The sequence below is a fragment of the Dermacentor andersoni genome, chromosome 5 (genome assembly GCF_023375885.2).
Source record: "Dermacentor andersoni chromosome 5, qqDerAnde1_hic_scaffold, whole genome shotgun sequence".
Taxonomy (NCBI): Eukaryota; Metazoa; Arthropoda; class Arachnida; order Ixodida; family Ixodidae; genus Dermacentor; species Dermacentor andersoni.
In genome coordinates this window covers 19,481,049-19,508,141 of record NC_092818.1, presented here as the reverse complement: position 1 = coordinate 19,508,141, position 27,093 = coordinate 19,481,049, and the positions used below count along the sequence as shown (strand labels likewise).

At 45.9% G+C, this 27,093-nt stretch overlaps 1 protein-coding gene across 1 annotated transcript in view; it reads left to right on the top strand.

Annotated features, from left to right (window-relative positions):
• LOC126529857 (cytochrome P450 3A8-like) overlaps positions 1-27,093 on the top strand; it is a 32,205-nt gene that overhangs the window by 4,576 nt on the left and 536 nt on the right. Inside the window, exons 4-10 of the mRNA XM_072288139.1 lie at positions 1,699-1,844; positions 1,962-2,077; positions 4,103-4,247; positions 5,349-5,482; positions 22,853-22,944; positions 24,805-24,975; positions 25,552-25,723. Coding sequence (XP_072144240.1) covers positions 1,699-1,844; positions 1,962-2,077; positions 4,103-4,247; positions 5,349-5,482; positions 22,853-22,944; positions 24,805-24,975; positions 25,552-25,723 — 976 coding nt within the window. The remainder of the gene's footprint in view (positions 1-1,698; positions 1,845-1,961; positions 2,078-4,102; positions 4,248-5,348; positions 5,483-22,852; positions 22,945-24,804; positions 24,976-25,551; positions 25,724-27,093) is intronic.

Below are 27,093 nucleotides of genomic sequence, written 5' to 3'. Positions count from 1 at the left end.
TCAAGGACATTAGCACTTTTCAAGTCAGTTCTTATAACCAACTGGTATGCTATTGTGTGGTGCAACACGAAGCGGGACAAGGCACACATGAAAACAAGAACAAGCGTTTTCCCCTATGTCCCGTTTCCTGCTTCGAACGACTGCACCACTCAACCTCATGGAAAACCGACTAGCCCAAACTATAATCCTTCTAAAGTGTGTTACTACCGTAAAAAACATTTTCCCTTTCTTTTATATACTATGGTTGGGTACTGAAAGCAATATTTCCACGTACGCGTAGAAAGCAATCGGCTCTTCAGGTCTCCTGTCGTAAAAGGACGCTCTTTTATCTTCCTCTCTCTTTCTCTCGCTCATTTCCTTATTTTATTTATTTATTTTTTAGCCTTGACACAACAACGAAGATGTAACGTCATGTGGTATGTCGACGTGTTAATTCCACATCCCGAATTTTCACTTCGTATCACACTATTCGAAACTCACCTCAGTGGCGCTCTTAGTCGCCTGCGACAACGGTCTAGACCAACTTGGTGTGAATTTTCACGATACCTGACGGAATAAATATGAGTAATACCCCTCACACAGGGGCAAACTAAAGTCATTTGAAGATAACACGTTTCTTCTACGCAGAAAGACCCCTTATCAGGAGTTTCGCCGCTGACACCTGGTACAGTGTCGTCTCCTTTACATGTCTTGAGTAACACTCTAAAGCACATGCGCTGCTTCTTTAAACTGAGACAGACAAAATGCGAAAAAAATACGGTGTATATTGTGAAATCGCGTTACTGCTAACTATAATCTTGCTTTAGCGCGCATTTAGGCGTAAGTTCTTGCGGAAGCGTCGGCGCTGTCCCTCATAACCGAGTAGACGAACACAGCGAGAGATGAAAGCGAACGCAGAGTGCAGCGGGAGGTCAAAGACGGCGATCGTGAAGAGAGCGCGAGGAGTAAAGTGGAGGAGGAGGGAATCAGGAAAGCGTGAGAAGAAAAGCGTCGCACGTGCCTCGCAAGACGGGCTTTGCGGCGACGATGGCTACGAGATGGCACGGGAGTAGCGCGCGTCGTCTGTATAAAAACAAAGCGCTGCGTGAGCGGAGGTCTGTCTGCGGCGGCTGCTATGAATCGCACCCATCCGTCACCCACGCGCTGCACCTCGCGATCTCCCGACTAGTGAAGCAGTCGCACCACATTTCGCTCCGTTTGCAATGTGCCGCACCAGACCGATTGTCCGCGCCAGTCAATCTATACGAAATGAAAGCGCTCAAATTTCCCATTAGAGAATATCGTAATCATCGGTTAATGATTTACAAGCACTAAAATCATTAACAAGGCACCAAATGAGGTTTCTGAAGTTTTGTGTTGTTGAAGAGCTGCGCAATAGGCTACCCTTTTAGGTCCATGAAGAAGTTCAGATATCTCCCCTTCTGCAAGGGACCTTCACGGAAAAGGAGATATCCCTGTTTTGTATCACTTTGTGTGAACCCTTTTACGGTAGGTGGCCCTCGTCAAAAGGTATTTGGAGTACCCGTGTGTGAGCGGTATAAAGCACTATCACACAGTTTCACATGCATCCGACTTTATATGCGGAAATAATATTTCACGTAACCACGTCAGAGGTTATTTGAACGAAAAATATTTAATGCAGTCTCCACTATATGTACAAAAGATTTCAAGGGGTTAAAATGTTGTGTTGTCCTGCAGGTTTTATGGTCACTATGCTCTGGATGTCATCGCGAAATGCGCTTTCGGCACGAAGTTGGACTCTCACACCGACGCCACTAACGAATTTGTGACGAAAGCAAGGAAAGCATTCTCTAGCGGAGTTACCCTGCCTCTGCTGATGCTGTGTATGAATATAATTCCGTTTTTAATATTTTTAAAGACGACTTTGTCGTTTTTAAAACCATAACCGCCAAATGAATCTCGTAAAGTTTAATCATATGTGTACGTACGTGTCGTTGCAGTTCTCTTCCCTGGCTTAATGAAGGCTTTGAAAGTGAAGGCATTAAACTCGGAAATTTTTCAATACTTCAAGGACGTTTCCGTGAACATCATCCAAAAGAGAAAGGATGAGCATCACGTAAGCAAGACCTGCTTGTAAATTTCGATGCTCAAATCACTTTGAACAACGAAAGTATTGTAGGCAGGACTGGGCAAAGGTACTTCGTAATTGTGTTATGATAAGTTACAAGATACTCAGGAAACAAGTATTTTAGTTACAGATACGAGATACTACCACAATTATTGTATCCGATACGATACTTTCCATTTGTACCTTAAGACACTTCGATACATACGTATATTTCTTAATACAGATCTATATGATGTAGCAGCAAACGCGTATTCACAAAAATGCATGCTTGGAAATTTCTTAACTCTGACCAGCCTTGTTTGATTTTAATGAAATGTATATTAGTATCTCAAAACTTTTGTCTTTCTTGCTCAAAGTACAATACTTTTATGGCGAAACAGTTTATTGGGGTTGATTTGCCTGCTTAACATGAAACCTCTTTATACGGTGCGCTGTCGGCGGTTTTTGCTTGTCGCTTTTGTAGTTGATGCGAGTCGCTGGTCTGCTTGCCGAGAGGCTAGGGGGTCGCCATCTAATTACAAGAACGTGAATAAGAAGTCTCTGCACGATGGCACAAGCACAGCTGTGGAGTTTTACCTTGTCCGTAAACGTATTACCATTTACGCAATACTGTATAACCGGACAGGTGTACAGCAGCAACAACGCTGGTAGCGACATTTCTTATGACACATCGTGTATACAGAGAGCACATAAAGCGGAAGTGACCTTTCATGTATTACTTGTCCGCTGGCGTAAAGCGTTCGTTAGCGACATATCCACTAACGTGCAAACCTTTTACGATTTTCTTCGACAAGAAAACTTGTGTAGCCCAAAAAGATTTTAAATGACGTAGTTCAAAAAATGGATTTTGGTGCTTGCGAGCAACAATCACGTACACAGAATAGCCGTCTTATGCGCAAGTCTCCCGACAGCCGCGCCATCCGTGCTTTGGTTGAAAGAGCCGAACTTACATCCACGAAATCCTTCAAATCGCTGATTTGTGAAAGCCACTGAACGCAAGGCAACCCCATTCTTGCCCTCTTCAGACTTCATAACTTCGATAAAAGAAACATCGATAACGACACTACAGCGGCATCAGAATTTGCAAGCAAGACGCCGCACGCATTGGCGTACGCAGCACAGTAGTGTGGCTGCAAGCAGTTGTCGTGGTACTCTCGCAACTAAAAACAAAAAAATATAAGAAAACGAAAGGTCGGCTCCGCGCATTCGTTCGCGCGCCTGTTTTGGTCGAGACGGCGCGAGTGCCACCACGTGACCCTGCTTCACGAATCGGGACGCGCACACCTCATCCGCTGCCCTCACTGGAGGGCTCTGGCGGAAAGATAAAATGATGTCGCTGCCTTTAGATTTATTTGGGTGGCTTAGTGGCCGCTGTGTAAGCTTCAAAAGCGGAGTTCTACCAACTTTTATAGTTTTTCACGGTGAAGTTGCGATAGCCAGTATCTTGTATCCTAAGATAAACGATACATTCATTCATGTATCGGAAATACAGATACGGATACCTACCTATCTTGCCAGATCTATCATGATACGTATACAAAATGCGCACAGAGTATCGACGATAGTATCTAAGGTACACGTATCTTCGATACTGCCCATCACTTATTCTAGGACAACTTAAATGTTTTTCAAAACCTGTAACGGACTCCGCAAGCTATATGGGATGGAAATGGATAGGATAAATTAACAGCACGTGGTCAGCGAGACAACGTTGGTCGCAAGTATGGTTAACAGAATCGTCTGTGTGCGTAAACGCAGACCGCGGAACAAGACATGTGGCGTGCGTGTTTATCTGTGCGTGCTATAAATATCGATGCCAAACGGCCAGTTTCACGCAAGTAAATAGTATTGCAACACGCTTTAGTTTTTGCAGGACATTTGCAGATGTTGGAAAACCGATGAACGTGCCGATACCATATAGCTTGCGACCAGGTACATTTTCAGCGCTATTATAGCGCTTCAACTGAAATCACGCCCCGTTTTAGTATTTATTTATTTTATTTATTTATTTAGCGCCAGGAAGACTTTCTGCAACTCATGGTGGATGCTCAGGAGGGCGCCCTTCACGAAACTGCCGAGTCTACACCCGGTAAGGAGGCCGCAGAAATCTTCAATCCAAATTCTGAGGCCAAGAACGACATCACTTTCATTTCTAAGGGTAAGTACAGCAGGAGGAAGCGTGGCCCACAATTTTTGCCAAATGTGCGAAATGTTACGGAGTTACAAGCCATTTCATTTTTGTTTGCTTCCGGGGGTATGAGCCATTGATGAGTCACTGCTTGTAGCCTCTGCCTCAAGGGGGTATGAGCCATCGCTATGCCCCGCACCGCTGCCGGGATCATTCATTCATTCACAAAACTTTATTAGTGTCCTGAAGCCCGGTCTTCTCAGACCGAGGCGGGCCGCGTCCACGTCGGCACCGCCAGGCCGAGCCTTATGGCGTCATCGTGGACCCTCTGGACAGCGGTCCACCATAAAATCGAATCTATAAAATCGAAGATGCTAATCATGGGCAAGCGGCAGGTCAATATCCAGCTTCTGGTCAACAACATCCCGGTCCCAAGGGTGGACAAGATCAGTATACTGGGTATGTGGATACAACAAAATGGGACAAACACCGAAACGAGAAACAGACTAGAAGCCCCGACCAACCAAACTTGCAGGCTTCTCAAGAGGATAGCAAACAAAAATGCGGGGATGAAGGAGGCGAACCTACTTAGGCTTGTCCACTCTTTCATCATTAGCCGAATCACCTACGCTATCCCGTACTTGAAGACAACTAAAGCAGAGAGAGACAAGGTAGACATCCTCATCAGGAAAGGTGTCAAAACAGCCCTAGGTTTAGCACCGTGCACATCAACCGAGACGATCCTCAGCCTAGGAGTGTCAAACACCCTAGAGGAAATGTGCGAGGCGAAACTCATGGCACAATATGTCAGATTAACTAGCAGCAAAACGAGCAGATCCATCCTTAGGAAACTGGGCTACCAGAGCCCAGAATCGCGAGAGGGGATAACCACCATCCCCAAAGAAATTACCAACAGGTTAAGAATACCCCTCCTCCCAAGAAACATGCACCCCATACACAACGAGAAACGCAGGAGAAGCAGAGTCCAAAGACTCAAAAGCTCCCTCCTCCAAAAACAAGGGGTAGTGTACACCGATGCGGCAGAGTACCCAGAAGGGCATTACGCTGCAGTAGCAGCGAGCGACAAAGGCGAGCTAATCTCGAGCTGTAGCGTGAGATACTCTTCACCAGAGGAGGCAGAGATGGCGGCGAGTGCCCTGACAATCACAAACCCATCAACCAGAATAATTATCACCGATTCTAAAACTGCAATTAATGCCTATGACACCTTCAAGGTGTCCAAAGAGGCCGGCAAAATTCTCCAGGTACGCAAGGAGAACGTACCCAACGACCTAATTAGAATAATTTGGGCGCCCGCCCATAGGGGACTCACAGGGAACGAGATCGCCAACGAGGTCGCCCGAGGACTCACACACCGGGCCCAAGCCCAGGCAGACTACTCCCTGTCTAAAAAGCGAGAGCTAACTACATACAGAGAAATTCTAGAACAATATAGAATGGGCAGGAGAACCCTCCCTACCCCCCATAGATCTCTCACAAAGAAGGAAGAAGTAATCTGGCAAAAACTGCAGACGTGTACCTTCCCAAACCCGTATATCCTACACAAATGGCATCCTGAGGTGCACTCTCCAAAATGCAAAAACTGTGAAGGCATAGCGACCCTAAATCACATGCTCTGGGCTTGTCCAGCACTAAACAGTCTATATGGAAATAAAGAGTCATGGGAATCCTCCCTCCATAGCCAGGAAGAATAAGCCCAAAAACTAGTCATCGGTCAAGCCCAGGAACTAATTCCGGCCGATGTCTAGGGGGGAGGTAGACGGTGAAAGGGAGAGCTGCGTCTCGCCCCGATCACCCTTACTTCCTGATGGGTGCAAATAAAGTGCTTTCTCTCTCTCTCTTTATCGGGCTCCGTGTCGAAAAATATCCCTTGTCGGTGAAGGCATCAACGGGGCCCCGATACCGATATCGCGTTCCTCTCTTAAAGGCGAAGCTTAAGCGCACTATAAGTTTTTTCCGGTGCCGGATTTCCTCATGGCGGTTCAGTGCACTTGAAATGCAAAACCAATGAAAAAAGTGCTGAATAGTAGTTAATTTATTTTTTGATTGCGTTCTTCTACGTAAACGTTTGTCATCCATCGACTGTATTCGTGCCCGTACTGGAGTGATTGTGCACTTTCTTGGACGAAAATGCTCCGAAATAAATATGCTTTGCCAGCCTTCATAGAGCAATGGATGCATAAAATAAGAGAGGAATCAGTAGTTTGCTATTGTCATGAAAACGAGCCCCTTTTTTCATTCTGTTTTACCATGGCTGCTCCGTCTATATATATATATATATATATATATATATATATATATATATATATATATATATATATATATATATATATATATATATATATATATATACACCAGGGTTCTACTAGGACACCTAAATACCCAAGAAAAGTGGATGAGCAAACAGCATCGCGGTAGCTCCATTGGTAGAGCATCGCACGCGAAATGCGAAGGTTGTGGGTTCGGTTCCCACCTGCGGCAAGTTGTTTTTTCATCCACTTTGATTTCCATTAATGCATCGTTTCTTTACTTCATTTATTAAGCACAAGTAATTTCCCCTATGTTGTCCTCGGTGTCAGTGTCGTTTGTTGGCTTCTCATGATATGACTTTTTATATATGTCGGAGCGGTTTTTTTTTTTCTCGAAGTTCAGCACGCAGGACCCGAAGTAAGATATGCACGAACTTTTTGGAAGGCGTGTTTAATTAACGTTTGTGGCTGGTGGACCAGCCTTCATCAGAGTACAGTACATCATAGTATACATGAACATTTTATACACAGCCTTAAAACACCATATTAGGAGTAGAGGCCGCACCATCTGAGCTGAATAAAACTTACACAGCGCATCATAAATCATTCTCAATCACAGGCATATTGGAATACAGAATAAAATGAAATGCAGATGTGTTCAGGATACAAGGTACAAACAGCGTTCTCAGGTAAATGCGAGCTGTTACCGTGATTCTGCGTAGGGAATACAAAACTACGTACAATGCACATGCACAGGCGTGATGACAGCACATGGCATCTCTAAGTGCAACCTCGAATTATCTAGAATAGAGGCGTTAAGCATGTGACTCCAAGCCACATACGTTAAAAAACCACATGCGCAATATGAAAACAAAAATAATACACAAGAAGCAAAAATAAATAAAATTACAAAAATATATATTGTTCTGTAGTGACCAAGGAAAGACGACGACGCAGGAAGCCAGGGCAGGAATGAATGTGCTTTATTCGAGAGCGCCTCTGCTTTTATAGCATTGACGGTCCTACGTCACAGGCATGTGCTGAACTGATAACTGATACCAAATTCTTGCCTTCTTAGTGAACAAAAAGTCATTTTAATTATTACCTGCTCTTCTTCCTGAAGTCTTCTGTAGTGTATGTCTCAGGAGGGTTTCGCACACGGGTGCTTCGACGCAATACAACTGGTGATGTCTGGTTGCCTGTAAGGGTAGGCTCCTCCCCTGCTGTGCAGTTAGAGGCGGTCTCGATGCGCCTTGGACACCCTCTTTCTGCAACTGCTGGTGGTTCTTGTGGTGGTCTTGGTAACAGGGCTCGGGGGGTCTGCTCGTGGGCGGAGTCCCTTGGCTGTAATGAGGTCACCCGAGTAGGATCTCTCCTTGGACAAAGTTGCACAGCGCTTCCACGCTGCGGGGATCTGGAAAAGACCTCTTGAGAAGACAAGTCTTAAGAAGCGCACCTTGGCTCTTCCAATCCTCCTAGACCGATCCCTCCATCATTCACATGACCGGTTAGTGCGGTCGCATTATTGGTGGCTTCAGTCAATATACTGGTTTTTCTTTGCCGCAGGTGATCAACATGAGTCAATTGCAGTCGCCCTTGAACCTTACTCATGTACGTGACTAGGCTTACAACTTGTTCAACAGTACCTTCTTGCCACGATACAGGCTCACCACGTCTGGTTTTCACGTAGACTTCATCACTCACGGAGAATAGGAAGGACTCTGCGGATCCTCTTTGGTCGTTCCGATGTTCCGTGTTTCGTCTCAGGCGCTCCGCCATGTCTCCTGCAAAACTTGGTTTGAGAAGAGACAATGTGATTCGCGGCAAGCGCTTGAGAAAAACTTCAGCAGGCGCCCGCAAAGTCACCGAGTGCGGGGTGTTCCTATAGAAGAAAAAAGATTTTTTCAGGCGGCCCTGTACTGTACTTTTCACTCCAGCATTTTCATCCCTGAGAACCTGTTTTAGGAGAGCTTCTCTTGTCATTCGTACGAGCCTTTCTGCGGCTCCATTCGAAGCTGCATGATACGGAGGTGTCCTTGTGTGTTTGATACCCCGGTGCCTCATGAACTCGACAAATTCGTCCGAGGTGAATTGCGCGCCGTTGTCAGTAACAATTTCTTCGGGGTAGCCGTAGGCTGCGAACACTGTGTCCGGTTTTCCCAAGGTTCTAGCGGCTATCGTCGATGACATGACGAACACTTCAATCCATTTACAATACGCGTCTACCAGAACTAACAGATTTACACTGTCTTTTACAGCGTAATCAGCGTGAATCCTTTCCCATACTTTTGTTGGATACCTCCATGGTTGCAGAGGCCCTGCCGACTTTGCATGACAAGTGCTTTGACAAACTTGACACTTGTGAACAGTTTCTTCTAAGTCTTTGTCGAGGGAAGGCCACCACACGTATGCCCGTGCCAGCATTTTCATACGAGTCATCCCTGGGTGAGCTTCGTGCAACAACGAGAGCACAAGTGCTTGCAGGGTTTTTGGCACGATCACCCGATTGTTCAAAGTCACGCACCCTTTCTCTGCAGACAGTTCATCTCTGCGTATGAAAAATGGTCGCATCTCTTCAAAGTATTGCCCTGGCCATCCCAAAAGAACGTAGCTTAAAACGCATTTTAAAATGGGGTCTCGCTTCGTCTCTCGAGCGACTACCTTAGCTGTTAGCGGGGTTGCGTCAAAAACAGCCAAACACTCCGGCTCGTTGCTGCCTGAAGCTGTCGAGAGTGGTAGCCGTGACAGCGCGTCTGCGACTTCCATCTTCTTGCCGTTCCTGAACTTGAGATCGTACTGATACGCTGTTAGCGCCAGTGCCCATCTCTGCATTCGTGCAGCTGCTCAAGATGGCAGCGGTTTATCACACCCAAGAAGCCCGATAAGCGGCTAATGGTCGGTGTATAGGCTTAATTTGCGCCCATACAAGTAACGATGAAACCGTCGCAAACCAAACATGAGCGCGAGCGCCTCTTTTTCCCCTTGAGCACAGTTCCGATCGGTGCTTGTTAAAGTGCGAGACGCGAATGCGATAGGCTGTTCCGTTCCGTCTGGCATTTCGTGGAAAATCACAGCTCCCAAGCCGTAAGCGGAAGAATCGCAGCTAAGTCCGAGTGGCTTTGTGACGTCGTAGAAGGCTAATACTTCACTGTTCAAAATCATTTCCTTAGTTGTTTCGAAAGCCTTCTTCCACTGCTGCGTCCATTTCCACTTGTGATCTTTTTGAAGAAGCTCATCAAGAGGGGCTACCACAGTTGCCAAATTCCGCAGAGACTTGCTATAGAAGTTTAGAAGACCCAAGTAAGCCCTCAGTTCTGTGATGTTGCTGGGCTCTGGGGCATCTCGTACTGCTTTTATCTTTTCAGCCGTGGGATATGTGCCCTCTTTCGAAACCTTGTGGCCTAAGTAGACAACTGAATCACGAAAAGAAACTTGCATTTTTCCTCTTTCAGCATTATGTCGTGCTCGCTAAATCTCTTGAGAACTCTTGTGGTAGTTTTGTAGCAATCTTCTGCACTGTTGCCCGTGAGGATGTCGTCTATATAGCACCTGACGTTGGGAATTCCTTGTAGAACTGTATCCATCATCGCCTGAAATATAGCTGGTGCGCTTTCAATTCAAAATGGAAGCCTTTGAAATTCGTACAAGCCTTGATGTGTATTTATCGTGAGCAGTGGCTTACAGTCTTCACTGAGAGGCACTTGCTGGTACGCAGAGGACAAGTCCAGCACACAAAATACCCTACCGCCGGCTAGCATCGAGTATAAATCCTCAGGTAGCGGGAGCGGGTAACAATCGGTCTTTAGCACTTGATTGATTGTTACTTTGTAGTCACCGCAAATTCTGATTCCGCAACCGCGCTTTGGAACCGGTACGATGGGAGTCGCCCACTTGCTGGTGGTAACTTTTCTTAAGATGCCCTGACTTTCCAACTTCCGAAGTTCTTCGCCGACTGCTTCTTTAGTAGCGAAAGGCATAGACCTGGCTTTGCAAAATGCAGGCGTACAATTTGGTTCTATGGCTATTTTGGCTTCGAAATTACAAACTACTCCCGGTGTTGTGCGGAAAACTTCCGGAAATATTTCGCGCAGAAAATTGACATCAGTGTTTTCTGTAATAGCACTGACGCTTTTCCAGTCAAGTTGCAAACTTTCTAGCCAATCCCGGCCTAGAAATGTAGGCATAGCCTTAGCCTGGTGCTCTACTATATGCAATGGAAGCTCAGCTCTGCAGCCGTTATGCTCAACGGTTACGGTCGCCTTTCCTCGCAGCTTTACAGGCTCACCTGTATACGTCTTCAAAACTGACCTTGTTGGCTTGCATTCAGTCCGCGGAAACGATTCTTTGAAAACACTTTCAGGCATCAACGTGACAGCTGCATCCGTATCCAAAAGCATAGAAACTGGCTTCCCTTCAATCTGCACGGAAACTTTCTATCCTCACTTTCCATCTATTGCGTATAGTACGACATGAAATGTCTGGGAATCCTCCGCTTCTTCGTCCGTCGCTTCAGCATAGTTCGCTGGACTACTTTTTCGCTCTGGGCACATCGTTTGTAGGTGCCCAGTCTTCGCACATGAGCGGCACTTCGCGTTGCGGTACCAGCACCTGTCTGAACCGTGCCCTTTTCTGCAGCGATAACAAATGTTCTGCTTGTGCCCATTTTCTTTTTTACGCCCCGACGGCCTGGCTGTTGTTTCCACTTTCCCTCGAACCACATTTACGTCGGTCGAGCGTTCGGCCTGGCACTGCAGCTCCTTTGTTTGCCTTTCAGCAAGTTCTTTTTCGAGTGCAATCTTGCACGCCTTTTCAAAGTTTAAGTCTCCCGTTGCGAACAAAATCGTTTGAGTCTCTTGGTCGCGCAATCCTGCCACTAGTCGATTCCTTAAGACATCATTTAGAAACACCTTGAACTCGCAATTACGCGCCAGATGTTTAAGCTCCGTCATGAAGTCTTTGACGCATTCTCCTTCCTGCTGCGTGTGCTTGTTGAACTTGCAACGCTCGGCTATTACTGCATACACATGGCTGAAGTGTTGTTCTAGTACCCTCTCTATTTCTGAGAAGGTCTTGTCAGTAGGACTGTCAGGAACTAAACTTTTCTACAGCTCCCCGTACACTGCGCTGCCTACTACGTTCAAGGACAACGTCAACTTCTTTGTCTCCGGAACCTCGTTAAGTGCCACAAAATTTTCAAACCTCTCGAAATACGACTTGATATCGTCGTTTCTTGGGTTAAACTTTCGCATGCTTCCAAAACGTTGCGAAGCTACAGGGATTGCCATTTTGAAACGCTTGCCTTCTGACGGTGGCTCGGCAGTTCATCCCGCTGCAACAGCTGCGCCGGTAATTGGTTCAGAATCGTAGCGTCATCCCATCTTCGTCGCCAATCGTTCTGTCGTGGCCAAGGAAAGACGACAACGCAGGAAGCCAGGGCAGGAACGAATGTGCTTTATTCGACAGCGCCTCTGCTTTTACAGCATTGACGGTCCTACGTCATAGGCATGTGCTGAACTGATAACTGAAACCATATACAGATATATATATATATATATATATATATATATATATATATATATATATATATATATATATATATATATATATATATATATATATATTGCTTTAAAGGCAGGCCAGTTAGTTTTTCTTTGCTTTCACATATTCCCAAGGAGACAGTTTTAAATTTATGTATCACGTAGGATTCGAGAAGTTTTCGCACTCATGGCTGCTGCCAAATGCAGATTCGAGTATCGTTACTTTGAGATTGTTAAATGAGTGACCCGGCATGTTAACATGTTTCTAGAGTGGTACGTTTGGTTGGGATTTGGCATGCGATCTGTGATTGTTAAAACAGGTCTTGAAAGGTGTTTCAGCCTAGCCTTTGTATTGCATGTGGTAGGTACCGCAGTCGAGCAAGTACACAAGTATGAACATGAATTGGTTGGCTGTGCGCGTGGCAGTCAATGTAGATGTTCATCATCATCATCATCATCATCATCATCATCATCATCATCATCATCATCATCATCATCATCATCAGCCTGGTTACGCCCCCTGCAGGGCAAAGGCCTCTCCCATACTTCTCAAACAACCCCGGTCATGTACTAATTGTGGCCATGTTGTCCCTGCATGGCCGCAATTAGTACATGACCGGGGTTGTTGGAGAAGTATGGGAGAGGCCTTTGCCCTGCAGTGGGCGTAACCAGGCTGATGATGATGATGATGTCCCTGCAAACCTCTTAATCTCATCCGCCCACCTTACTTTCTGCCGCCCTCTGCTACGCTTTCCTTCCCTTGGAATCCATTCCGTAACTCTTAATGACCATCGGTTATCTTCCCTCCTCATTACGTGTCCTGCCCATGCCCATTTCTTTTTCTTGATTTCAATTAAGATATCATCAACTCGCGTTTGTTCCCTCACCCAATCGGCTCTTTTCTTATCCCTTAACGTTACACCTATCATTCTTCTTTCCATAGCTCGTTGCGTCGTCCTCAATTTGAGTAGAACTCTTTTCGTAAGCCTCCAGGTTTCTGCCCCGTACGTGAGTACTGGTAAGACACAGCTGTTATAAACTTTTCTCTTGAGGGATAATGGCAACCTGCTGTTCATGATCTGAGAATGCCTGCCAAACGCACCCCAGCCCATTCTTATTCTTCTGATTATTTCCGTCTCATGATCCGGATCCGCAGTCACTACCTGTCCTAAGTAGATGTATTCCCTTACCACTTCCAGTGCCTCACTACCTATTGTAAACTGCTGTTCCCTTCCGAGACTGTTAAACATTACTTTAGTTTTCTGCAGATTAATTTTTAGACCCACCCTTCGGCTTTGCCTCTCCAGGTCAGTGAGCATGCATTGCAGTTGGTCCCCTCAGTTACTAAGCAAGACAATATCATCAGCGAATCGCAAGTTACTAAGGTATTCTCCATTAACTCTTATCCCCAATTCTTCCCAATCCAGGTCTCTGAATACCTCCTGTAAACACGCTGTGAATAGCATCGGAGAGATCGTATCTCCCTGCCTGACGCCTTTCTTTATTGGGATTTTGCTGCTTTCTTTATGGAGGACTACGGTGGATGTGGAGCCGCTATAGATATCTTTCAGTATTTTTACATACGGCTCGTCTACACCCTGATTCCGCAATGCCTCCATGACTGCTGAGGTTTCGACTAAATCAAACGCTTTCTCGTAATCAATGAAAGCTATATATAAAGGTTGGTTATATTCCGCACATTTTTCTATCACCTGATTGATAGTGTGAATATGGTCTATTGTTGAGTAGCCTTTACGGAATCCTGCCTGGTCCTTTGGTTGACGGAAGTCTAAGGTGTTCCTGATTCTATTTGCAATTACCTTAGTAAATACTTTGTAGGCAACGGACAGTAAACTGATCGGTCTATAATTTTTCAAGTCTTTCGCGTCCCCTTTCTTATGGATTAGGATTATGTTAGCGTTTTTCCAAGATTCCGGTACGCTCGATGTCCTGAGGCATTGCGTATACAGGGTGGCCAGTTTCTCTAGAACAATCTGCCCACCATCCTTCAACAAATCTGCTGTTACGTGATCCTCCCCAGCTGCCTTCCCCCTTTGCATAGCTCCCAAGGCTTTCTTTACTTCTTCCGGTGTTACCTGTGGGATTTCGAATTCCTCTAGACTATTCTCTCTTCCATTATCGTCGTGGGTGCCACTGGTACTGTACAAATCTCTATAGAACTCCTCAGCAACTTGAACTATCTCATCCATATTAGTAATGATATTGCCGGCTTTGTCTCTTAACGCATACATCTGATTCTTGCCAATTCCTAGTTTCTTCTTCACTGCTTTTAGGCTTCCTCCGTTCCTGAGAGCATGTTCAATTCTATCCATATTATACTTCCTTATGTCAGCTGTCTTACGCTTGTTGATTAACTTCGAAAGTTCTGCCAGTTCTATTCTAGCTGTAGGGTTAGAGGCTCTCATAGATTGGCGTTTCTTGATCAGATCTTTCGTCTCCTGCGATAGCTTACTGGTATCCTGTCTAACGGAGTTACCACCCACTTCTATTGCACACTCCTTAATGATGCCCACAAGACTGCCGTTCATTGCTTCAACACTAAGGTCCTCTTTCTGAGTTAAAGCCGAATACCTGTTCTGTAGCTTGATCTGGAATCTAGATGTTATATGACAGCAGACTTTGTAACGCGGTTTATTGCAGTGGCTGCAACCGGTCTAGGTTATAAATGGCAATTTATACATATATATATATATATATATATATATATATATATATATATATATATATATATATACAAATCTAGTACGTCAGTCATTACTATATAAATATCTAAGCGTTAATCTTAGACCGAGCTTTTCCTGGGCGTTTCACGTCACAACCATACGCTAAAGCGCTTCTGAATCTATTCGCTATATTCGTCGCAACTTGCGTAACTGCCCGTCTGAAATCCGTAAATTAGCATTCCTATCACCTGCACGCCCCCAGCTTGAGTTCGCGTCCCCTATATGGTCTCCCTACCATGAATACTTAATCCACATATCAGAAGCCATGCAAAACCGGGCGGGTCGAATCACTTCCCGCAATCACAACCACCAACCAAGCATTACTCAAATAAAACTCGACCTTTACCTTCAATCACCAAGTAACCAACGTGACATAGATCTCCTGTCCTCACTCCATAGATACGTTCACCAAATGCAGCCATGAAACTTGCCACTGGAACGCGCGTCTTGCAGATCACGGCGACTTAATAATGATTTAAGCCTCACTCGCAGTTATGGGAACAGTGGCGTATCTAACTTCTCGCCTTTACCACAAAGCAATTAGGTTGTGGAATTCGCTTCCTGACAGCACTGTCGCGCAAAGGAGCGAAGATAAATTCAGACAATTACTGAACTAGCAGTTTTAATCATAACAAACATATTCATCTGCACATATTTCATGTCTTATAATAGGTGCCATATATGTGCGATGTCTCTTTCTTTTTTCAATGCGCCGTTCCGTATGCCGAGTTGAATTGTCTCTTTCTCTGGGCATTATTATTCATTCGCATTTTTTTTTCAATTGTTGTTTCAATTTTGTTATTTGTGTTATGTGCTTGCGCTGGGTGCGTTATGTTGCGCGAGGGATGCGCCGCTTTTTATGTTACCGTCAACTGCACTCTTCATTTCTTTCCTGACAACTCTTTGTATTGCCTTACCGTTTTTATTTGTAACACAGTTCTTCAAGCGCGTTATCATTGTAAACATTATTAGCTCTCACATTTTTAGCTCTCATTTATCGGTTTTCTGTTGTCATTTGCTGAGCGACGCCTCCCTTACTCAAGATCCCGTTGGGTCCTGTAAGGTGCTCTGAAATAAATAAATAAATAAATAAATAAATAAATAAATAAATAAATAAATAAAAGGTTCACTTTCATGATACCGTTTTTGTTTGCGACACTCTTATTTGTAATTAAGTAATCGTCGGCAACAGTGACTTTAGCATACGCCGGATCAAGATGGTTGAACTTCATTGACAGCAAACGAAGTGTTTTGGTAGTTTTCCTTGCGGGTGGCCTCCTGCATTTCCATTTTCCTGCACATTTATTCATACCACACGCGACGGTATCAAACTTAGAGAAGCCCGCGAATCCTTCCTTATCTATAAGTTTGATACCGTCGCGTGTGGTATGAATGAATGTGCAGGAAAATTGAGTTGCCTGTCTTTGTAGCCCGTCACTTGTCCCTCCTTCTACTAGTACGTCGCTATTCCCCTTTTTCTGTGTCTGTGTTTGCTTGATAACATAGCACATATTGAGCACATTGAGCACGTTTTGCTGTCACGTGGCGATTGGTTTTTTACAATTCATCTCGATGCGTTTGTATGCTTTGTATTTTAGATTATATGTTTGCAATCGCCATCGGTCTATACACGTGTCAGCTATCCTTTGAACGATTCGGATGCATTTTGTTCGCCCATTTTATTCGTTTTTTATGTAAGCGTATCTTCTCTATCAAAATTTGAACAAAATTCAGATTCAAGCAACGTGACTCTCAGTTTATCAAATGAGTGGTCAGGAAGATGCACCTGTCTTGAGATTGGCAGGTTGGGCAACGTGTTAGCGTGGGATTTATTATTGTTAAAGCGGTGTCTGAAAGGCCCTTCTGTTTGTCCGATGTACCGTTTTTTGCAGAGTGTACATTCAAGCATGTATATTACGTTTTTTTTGTGTCGCAGTCGAAATCGCCTTTGCTTCTTAAACAAAAGTTTGAAGACGTACTAGTAACCTGTTGCGATGTGACCATGTAGGGGCATACTTTACATCGCGGTTTTCGACAAGGATGGCATCTGATGGCATCAGGGCAATCAGTCTTAGATGATGATGCTAGTATATCTCGAATATTTCTAGCTTTACGGTATACTGCTTTAGGCGGATCAGAGAATATGTTTTTGAGGCGTTCACTTTGCATTAGAATATTGTGGTGTTTCTTTAATACATGCGAAACACTTGAGACTGACGCAGTGTGGGTTAGGACAAGATTTGTCTGGGGTGAGGGAGTCGGTTTGTTCTTAATGCAAAGAAGCGTCCTTCGGTCATGCACGTCTGCGCGTTTTATTGCATCGTCAATTAATTGTGATGGGTAATTTTGTTTGGCTAAAGCGTTTTTTAGGGTACCGCAATTCTTTTCAAACTCTGATTGCTCAGAACAAATTCTTTTGAAACGTAAGGCTTGGCTATAAGGAATGCTAGTCTTGCAATGTTTAACGTGACTGCTATCGAAGTGCAAATATTGACATCTATCTGTCGGCTTTTTGTATAGGGCAGTAGATAGTTTATCATTTAGCACTGAAACGCTGACGTCAAGGAAGTTAATAGTAGATGCAGAATACGTGTGAGAAAATGAAATGGATGGATGGGCATTGTTAAAGTCAGATATGAAAGAAAGCAGTTCCTGTTCCCCATGAGGCCAAATCAGAAAAACATCGTCAATGTAACGTTTGTAATAAAAAGGTTTTAACGTCCTGGTTAGCAAAAATTTATCTTCTAGCTGACCCATAAATATATTGGCGTAGTTTGGGCCAATTCGCGTACCCATAGACGTCCCACTAACTTGCACAAAGTGCTGTCCTTCAAATTCGATTTATTTAGTTCTAAAATAAGGGCTAGCAAAGTTGCCAATGTGTCGCTATCGATGAGTTTCTCGGGTGATACACATTCGTAGCAATTGACGACTGCCATGATGCCATCAGAATGTGGAATGTTAGTATACAAAGATGCTACATCAAGTGTAACCAAAGAGAACCTTGAGGAATAATGAGATCGATTATATCCGACAGGAAGTGGGTAGTGTCTCTTACGTAAGAGGCAAACGTAGCTGGGATATTACTAATCAGGGAATCTACGTAGCTGGACAAATTTTCTGTGACTGTACCTATACCAGAAATGATGGGACGACCTGGGTTGTTTATCGTATGTATTTTAGGTAAAAGGTAAAAACGACCAGCAACAGGACTTAGTGGAATTAGAGAATGAACCGCATTGTGAGGCACCTTTTTCTTCTTGACGAGATCTAGCACTGTGCCTTTGATCAGAGATCTATATTGCTCAGTGGGGTCATGATCAAGGCGTTTATAAAACGTCGCGTCTGCTAGCTGTCTGTGGGCCTCTGCGGTGCAATCGAACTTGTTCATTATGACAACGGCACCACCTTTGTCAGCAGGCTTAATGACGATGTCATTGCGAGATGACAGAGTATTTAGTGCTTTCATTTCATTGGTGGAGAAGTTACGGCGAAAGGGTGTTTCGTTTTGATACAGTTGCAGAACGTCTCGTTGTACTGCTTTGATATACATGTCCAAAAATCTATCGCGCTGTGTAGGAGGGACCCAGTGCTTGCCAGATGGTAACGCTTATTTTGAATCGCTGGAATTGGAGCGGTCATGGAAGCATTCGCGCAAGCGTAAGTTACGGGCGAAATTACCTAAATCTTTCAGTAGTTGAAATTCATTATGTCCACCTGTTGCTGGACAAAAATTAAGACCACGACGTAGAACACTGCACTCCTCAGCTGTTAGCAGAATGCCCGAAATATTAACAATATTATTCTGCTCCTGATGGGCAAGCCTACTAACAGAGGATGACGAAGAAGTGCCGGAGTGTACTTCTAGAGGTTTGGTTTGAAAAGGGGCAGAGTTGAATACCTTGTCCTGGCTTCCAGAAGGGCACACAACACCGTCACTTTACGTACACAATTTCTATGCATAACTGGCTCAGAGCGGAGCGAGGCAAACTCAACGCTCTCATCCGCAAAGTGGTCAAGAGGGCTCTCGGGCTACCCATCAGGACCCATACCGAGGATCTCCTTAGGCTGGGGGTGCATAACATTGCCGAGGAGATTGCCGAAGCCCAAGAACGCGCGCAACTCACTCGCTTGAGCACCACAGCGGCAGGTAGACACATCCTCGAAGAGCTGGGTTACCAACCTGCGGGATTCCCGATGGTCAGTACCCCGATCCCCAGGTGCATTCGAGACAAGTTCGAAGTGGCCCCTGTGCCCCGAAACGTCCATCTCGTCCTTAACGAGGGCAGACGCAAGGCCAGAGCAGCAGCCATCCTCAAACAGATCAAGCAACGAGACATTAGAGCAGGCTTCGTCGACGCCGCGGAGTACAGCGATGGGAAGACCTTTGCCATCGTTGTGGTCGACTCCAGCGGCAAGATTTTCAACTGCGCCTCCATTCGCACTTCAGACCCCGGTGTCGCCGAGCAAGCCGCCATCGCCCTCGCCCTGCTAGACGGTCGTGGATCCGAGATATATAGCGATTCCAAAACAGCAGTTAGGGCTTTTCAGAAGGGTTGCATCGCCAAGCAAGCTGCTCGTCTTCTTAGCAGCTCGAGTCGAGATGCTCTCACGCATCATTCAATCCACTGGTTTCCAGCTCACGTAGGGTCGGTCGAGGGTGCTCCCCCGAACCTCAATGAGTCTGCTCACGAGGCTGCGCGTGACCTCACCGACCGCGCTTCCTCTACAAGAAGCACCGACTCCCCTCCTCCCTACGGCCACAGGGACGATCCCGCTACTCACAACGAGATTATTAAATTCTTCTACATGTCTAGAAGGGTCTTTCCACCCCCTCACCCCAAGTTGAATAGGGCGCAAGCCGTTTCGCTTAGGCTTCTGCAGACCAGTACGTATCCGTGTCTGTCCGTTCTCCACGAGGCTTACCCGGACGTGTATCGCGACGACGCCTGCCCCTCCTGCGGGCAGACCTCCACTCTAGCGCACATGCTGTGGGAGTGTGGGTCGACATACCCCAAGTTCATCAAGGAGGAGTGGGGCTCGCTTTTGCGTAGCCCCGCTCTAGAAAAGCAAATCCTGGCCGTCCAGCGTGCCCGCGACCGGGCCGGTGGGCTAGACCTGCCGGTCCCGACGTGGGACTAGCCGGGTGCGCGACGAGTTCGCGTCCTCGCCGGACCTACAATAAAGTTTATTCACTCACCGTCACGGGACAGTTTCTTTGCTTTCAATGCATAGATTTCATTCCGTTTTTTGGTTGCGAATGCCTCTAATGCGGCGGATTGGCTAGAGGACAAGTTTAAGCTCGCAGCAATTCGACTTTCTTGGTTCATGAATTTCTGACTGGAAGACAGATAGTGATCTAACACGACACGGGTGAGTTGTAGTGAAGCATTTGTTAGTATGTTATCCGCTTCATACACCGCTTCATACGCTCGTCTGCTTCACTGTACATATATATATATATATATATATATATATATATATATATATATATATATATATATATAAACGAGAAGAGAGGGGGTTAACCGAGGGGCCCGATTTTTATTAGTCATATCATGAGAAGCCAACAAACACTGACACCAAGGACAACATAGGGGAAATTACTTGTGCTTAATAAATGGAATGAAGAAACGATAAATTAATGGAAATTAAAGTGGATGAAAAAACAACTTGCCGCAGGTGGGAACCGAACCCACAACCTTCGCATTTCGCGTGCGATGCTCTACCAATTGAGCTACCGCGGCGATGTTTCCCCATCCACTTTCTTGAGTATTTATGTGTACTGGTAGAAACCTGGGAGTGTTAGCCAGCGCCACCACTCACAGACGTTGGCGGCGGACGTGGAACGTCCTTGTTGCCGCAGGCGTCACGAGAACGTGATCTTTTTGGGTGAAGGCAACCGGTCAATAAACCCACATATGCTACCTGAAGGCATCAATGTTGCCGGATTCGAGACCCTCGTATGTAATAAACGAGAAGAGAGGGGGTTAACCGAGGGGCCCGATTTTTATTAGTCATATCATGAGAAGCCAACAAACACTGACACCAAGGACAACATAGGGGAAATTACTTGTGCTTAATAAATGGAATGAAGAAACGATAAATTAATGGAAATTAAAGTGGATGAAAAAACAACTTGCCGCAGGTGGGAACCGAACCCACAACCTTCGCATTTCGCGTGCGATGCTCTACCAATTGAGCTACCGCGGCGCTGTTTCCCCATCCACTTTCTTGAGTATTTATGTGTACTGGTAGAACCCTGGGAGTGTTAGCCAGCGCCACCACTCACAGACCTTGGCGGCGGACGTGGAACGTCCTTGTTGCCGCAGGCGTCACGAGAACGTGATCTTTTTGGGTGAAGGCAACCGGTCAATAAACCCACATATGCTACCTGAAGGCATCAATGTTGCCGGATTCGAGACCCTCGTATGTAATAAACGAGAAGAGAGGGGGTTAACCGAGGGGCCCGATTTTTATTAGTCATATCATGAGAAGCCAACAAACACTGACACCAAGGACAACATAGGGGAAATTACTTGTGCTTAATAAATGGAATGAAGAAACGATAAATTAATGGAAATTAAAGTGGATGAAAAAAACAAACAAGTGGATGAAAAGCCAACAAACACTGACACCAAGGACAACATAGGGGAAATTACTTGTGCTTAATAAATGCAATAAAGAAATGATAAATTAATGGAAATTAAAGTGGATGAAAAAACAACTTGCCGCAGGTGGGAACCGAACCCACAACCTTCGCATTTCGCACATCTGACTCAATATATATATATATATATATATATATATATATATATATATATATATATATATATATATATATATATCGCTCTTTCAACGAGACATCGGAACTAGCACTTCTTGCACTGATAATATATGATAATTCTTCCTCTAAGGGTCCAGGGATTATTATGGCGATAGCCGTAAAAGGTTAACAAATTGGTTCAAAGTCTGCATTCTAAAGACACCACCGCGGAATAGGCGCCGACAGAGGGCGGATGACATAGGCGCCGACAACGCATGGGTACCTTTGTTGTCAACCTTTTCTGCCTTGATCTGTCTCATGCTGGAGCACTCGGGAGAAATCATAAACAATCAGCGTAAAATTAAAACTGCGTGTTTTTTAATAAAGCAGGTTATAAAGCATTTAAAACGCCCACTTATTTGGTATTACTCGTGCGCAGTCATTACCGATGTCTAAACGCGCAAGTATTCCTATGCTTACCCAACGAGAAGACTGTTCGTCCGTCCCGTACGACGATCGCTTTCAAGATAGCACCCGCAGCAGCGAGCGAATTCACCTTCGTGCTGCCTCACGCTTCAACACGAGCTACGCGGCTAGAACAGCTAGAACTCTGAACACACGAAGCTGTCAGCACTCGCTGCACTGAGCCCCCATCGCAGATCGCTTTCGATATTGTGGCCCGCGCGTCTTTAACTCAGCCGCGACAACACAGAACGCACGTGGCTTTCGTAGTCGGCGCTCTCAGTCGGCATCGGAGATTGCTTTCAATATACGGCGCTCCAGAATAAAAACAGGAAAAGCGCAACACAGGACAAGCGAGTAACGAGCGCAGGACAGAGCGCTGCCTGCGATGAACGATGCTCGCGCCAGACGCAGCCGCCGCCGGAACGTGGTTGATCACGGTTCATAATGGTTCGGCGACCATGGATGCGTTATCGCTGAAGCCGTTATCGCTGAAGAGCGATAACGGCTTCTAATGCTCGGAACGTCATCAGCGCACCTGGCGCCGCCACCCGCAGTAGTTTGTCTGCGTCATCAATTCACCTTGCACCGCTGTCGGCAACAGCTCGCGTCACCGCAGCGCTGTAGTTTGTACCACCTGCGCCAAGTTTCAATACATTGATAATGACATCCGGCTGCGTCAAACTGAGAAAGTGGCGTAACGCTTTTGGCAATACGTAGCAGCTCCCAGGGGTGTTACTGCGTAACTTTTTCTTGGTTTACTGCTGTCTTTTAAGTATTTAATTTCACTTAGGTATTGTGCCAAAAAGAATACATCCTTATCAAATGCGTAACCGACTTCTATATATGTATGCAGGGAAAGGAGCCAAGCCTTGATGTTGTTTCCAAGCTGCCATATTTGCATTGCGTTGTGTCGGAGGTCTTGAGAACGTACCCACCAGAATCACGGTAAGTTCAACAGCTGCACCATTAACAAAAATGTCGCAGTTTAGCCCGAAAGGCGAAGCATGGATTGCCATAGCAAATTAGTGGACAGCTATACCAAGTAAAGATAGTAGTTTTATCAGCCGTATAAACTTGTGTACATAGGCACACTAACTAAATTAACAAGCATCGTGTCCGCACAAGCAAACATGAGCACATCTGACTCGATGACCACGGAAACTCGCTGTCAAGAATTCCTGGCTCTTGCGTAATCGAGAGCAGATGTAAGCATGAAATGGCAACCGGCAAAGCAGATCGGTTGGAGAGGATACTAGCCACAATCCTAAAATGGGTATAGTGCATGTTCGCAACGGCACATTACATCACACCGCATCACGCAAAACTGGGCACCGGTCCATATGGCCGCTGCCCAGCTGTAGGAAGAAAACCGGTTGAAGGCCGCACGACATGCAGCGAAAGACGCCGAGGAGGCAGAGCACACTGGCAAGCTAGAATAAGAATGAATTAAATTATGGGGTTGTACGGGCCAGAACCACGATTTATTATGAAGCACGTCGTAGTGGGGGACTCCGGATTGATTTTGACCGCCAGAGAATCTTAAACGTTGCCCCAATGCGCGGGACACGGGTGTTGTTGCATTTCACCTGCATCGAAATGCGGCCACCGCGGTCGGGATTTGATGCCGCGACCTCGGGCTTAGCCGCGCAACGCAGTAACCGCTAAGCCGCCGCGGCGGGTAGTAGCGCCTGAACGCGTAACGCAGCGTGGCGCCTGCTGCGGCGCAACACCTGCGGCAAACCAACAGACCATGGTCCATGAGTTCCGCGCCGCGGGTCTTGTTGAGCGCTGAACGCACTGGCTTTCAGCGCTTAGTGCCAAAAGATGACAGTGAAGTGTACGGTGTCCTGTATCTGCCTTTTTATTGGAAATGGCAAATCAAGCTTCAGCCTAATTACCAGAAGTTCCAGTTTGAACGATATTGTGAAAAAAAAACATTAGGAAGAACTCAGAAGAAATATTTTTTCTAACTTGTTTCGGCAGTAACTAGCGTACGTAATACGGTCCTGTAGAAAGGGTTGGGGCGAGGAGCCACATTTCTTTTAAATTTGGCTCGTTGTCCGGATGATTTCATTGTGTTCTCGCAACTTGCCCGGATAGCGGATCTGACTTTTGGCTCAAGGTCACTTGAAGGTCGCTGACGACGGGAGCTACAAGTATTTCATGCGTAAGACGCTGCCGTGAGGAAACGCGGCTGGGGCAGCAAGCGAAGCGACATTCGTGCTGTGTTTCACTTCAACGCAAAGTGAGCGCCGAAAGCACGGCACGCACAAAGCTACGAGCCACCGACGCACCTGGCTGGACTCTTCGCCCAACGCAGATCGCCCTCAGAGTACGGCCGCGCAGCCGCCGCATGCACAGCCGGAGTAGAACGCCGCCCCTTCTTCACCCTCTCCCCGGTGCCTCGCAACGTGGAGTGCCTCGCGCACGACGGAAGACGGCGCGCTCTCGCGCGGGCGAGGTTGAGGCGCGATCGTCGGCTCCCCTGGCCAAGCCTTCACTCGCACATAGAGCTTACTTTATACGGAACCTCACGGCGACGGCGGAAGTAGGCTGGGAATGTCCATGTAATTGCTATCGGAATAAAAGTAAGACATGCATATACTCATATACCGGAATCTGATAAACAACTTAGGTAGTCCGAGAACACGGTAGAAGAAAATATTTCTCTGGCAAGTTTTACCATCTTGGCAGCATGCATATCAATTCCAGCTTGTTAACACACTGCGCCTCTAAAAGATTGTGAGCTCTAATGCAAACGTGTTCGAAGCCGCTAAGGAGTCGGTAGAGGATAGATATCCATAGAGTGCAATATTTGCAAATTATTTTTGTCCTCGAGAGGTCGGCGCACGAGGACTACGTTCTCGGTGATACGGGGATCCGGGTACCCAAGGGATGTGTCATAGGAGTACCGGTGTATTCTATGCATCACGACCCAGAGTTTTTCCCCAATCCAGAGATGTTCGACCCCGACAGGTGAGGAGGACTACTTGCGCATGCCATCTTCAGTCGTTGTTGTATAATGCATTAAATATTTAATCTAAAATATCACAATAGCGAAGTGTTATGATTCAACGCGAAGTCTTGCATTTGACGCAAAAGAACACGGCAATATATGGAATGCGTATACTTTAGCCGCGTAGATTTACCTGGTTTAATGAACCACATCCATATCTAGTTTCAGTGTCATCGAACATTTTTGCGCGTACGATGCCGCAGATCGAGTCACTGCTGTGTAAAGTATCAGTCAATTTAGCTTTATTACGTGCTTATTATCCCCAATAATGGTGTTTCGCGTTTAACGAAGCTGCTCAGTGGGCTGCGGGGCCCCTTAGTGTGTGCCCCGGAATAATTTATAGCGCCTGGAAAAGTTTGACTTGTGCCTAAGTAGGACATGAGCATTTTTGCATTCCACGCCCAACGCAATGCAGACTGTTTATAAACGGACGTGCGACCTCGTGCTTCGCTGCTGAAGTCAGTAGACTGGCTCGAGAGGTTATCTTCCCCGATGTCCTTAAATTTGGCCTAATTGTTATCATTTTTTGCATGTAGGTTCAGTGAAGAAAACGTCGGTTCCATACGGCCATACTCGTACCTGCCTTTCGGAGCACGACCTCGAAACTGCATAGGCATTCGCTTCGCCTTGCACGCCATGCACGCCATCAAATTGTCTCTTCTGCATTCCATACATAGCGTGCAGCTTGTGCTCACGGAGAAAACAGAGGTGAGTGCTGACGGACCAAATATCTTAATTGGGCGATTATTATGAGCCGTTTTCATCATTTGCGGTTATGTGTGCACCTTGGCAGAAATCTAACGATGAGTTCATACAGTTTGCGGGCTGTGTATTATAACTGCCAGTCAGGCCTTCAAAGGTCCCTCCACTTTGATCATTACAAAGAGGCAAGCACGGTGCGTATAGATCACGCGCTGACGATCGTGTAGGCAAAATATTGCGGCTAGGTGCGCTCCTGTAGGCAACTGAAAAATCAGCCGAAAGTCGCTCTTTTCCCCACCGCATTCAGTCTTCCCAATAGCAAAGATGGCATCGCGGGTTGCATATTACGTCATGCGTTTCCGCCTGCAGTTCACAAATACCAAGCAGCAACGCTAAGAACACAGTCATTTTCGTGATACGTGGGGCGCTGCGCGCGAAAAAGAGAACCTAGATAAATAGGGAAACAAAGTATAGGCGGCACTTTATGACAAACGTGACAAAGGGAAAGAGCGTCGAACAACCTCACTTTGGTCGAAATGCGGACGAGTGTTCGAGTACTATCAATTTAACTTTATCGACTTTGGAGTTTCGTGTAGTCGCCTTGCATTTGCAGTTGTGAACCTCTCTTCCTTCAGATTCCAGAGATGTTGGCCGCTTCTCTTAAAGCGAACAGCTTTCTCTGGCTCTCTCGCCCGTTCCCGAGGTTGATTGTTGGAGTTCCACTACCGGCGCAAAGGAACCAATGCAAAGAGCGCGGCGCTCATCCAACCGAGTTGCAGAACGCTTTCGTCGCTGAACGCAAGCTTTATAGACGCTTTTTGTCCACGCTATGGCAGCAGTGCATTTGTGAGATCAGAAAACTTCTGGCTATGCATATTTTACAGTCGAGTTAGCCAAGAAAAAGCAAGTATTTTGCCGCATAGCATACTGCAAACACATATTATTGATGTGTTCAGATATACAGAACGTGCGCTATGCGTTGAGGTATGGGTTCTTTTTTTTTTTTCTTTTTGCACTTAACAATATATAATTTCACCTATCGAACACTGCAACTCTACAGGAAAGCTGGTGCCAGCTGGAGAGTTCTATAAACTTTGAGGCTATTGCAACTTGTGTTGTTCCAGAGGGCTTTACCGGAAGTCTCCTCGGAAGTCGGTCTGTAAGCATTAAAAGGGCCTATAGCTTTTTGAGACATGCTGCGTTGGGGCGTCTGAACGTTTACATGTGGCAGCCGTCGTCTTCGCCGGCGCTCGCTCCGCTAGAGACAACACCTATCTGATGAATCGGCTTATAAGTGTACCCACCTACACTATCACTACAAATGTGCCGGTTAACGGCTCTGTACGCTACGGAATTACTCGATCAAACAACAAACG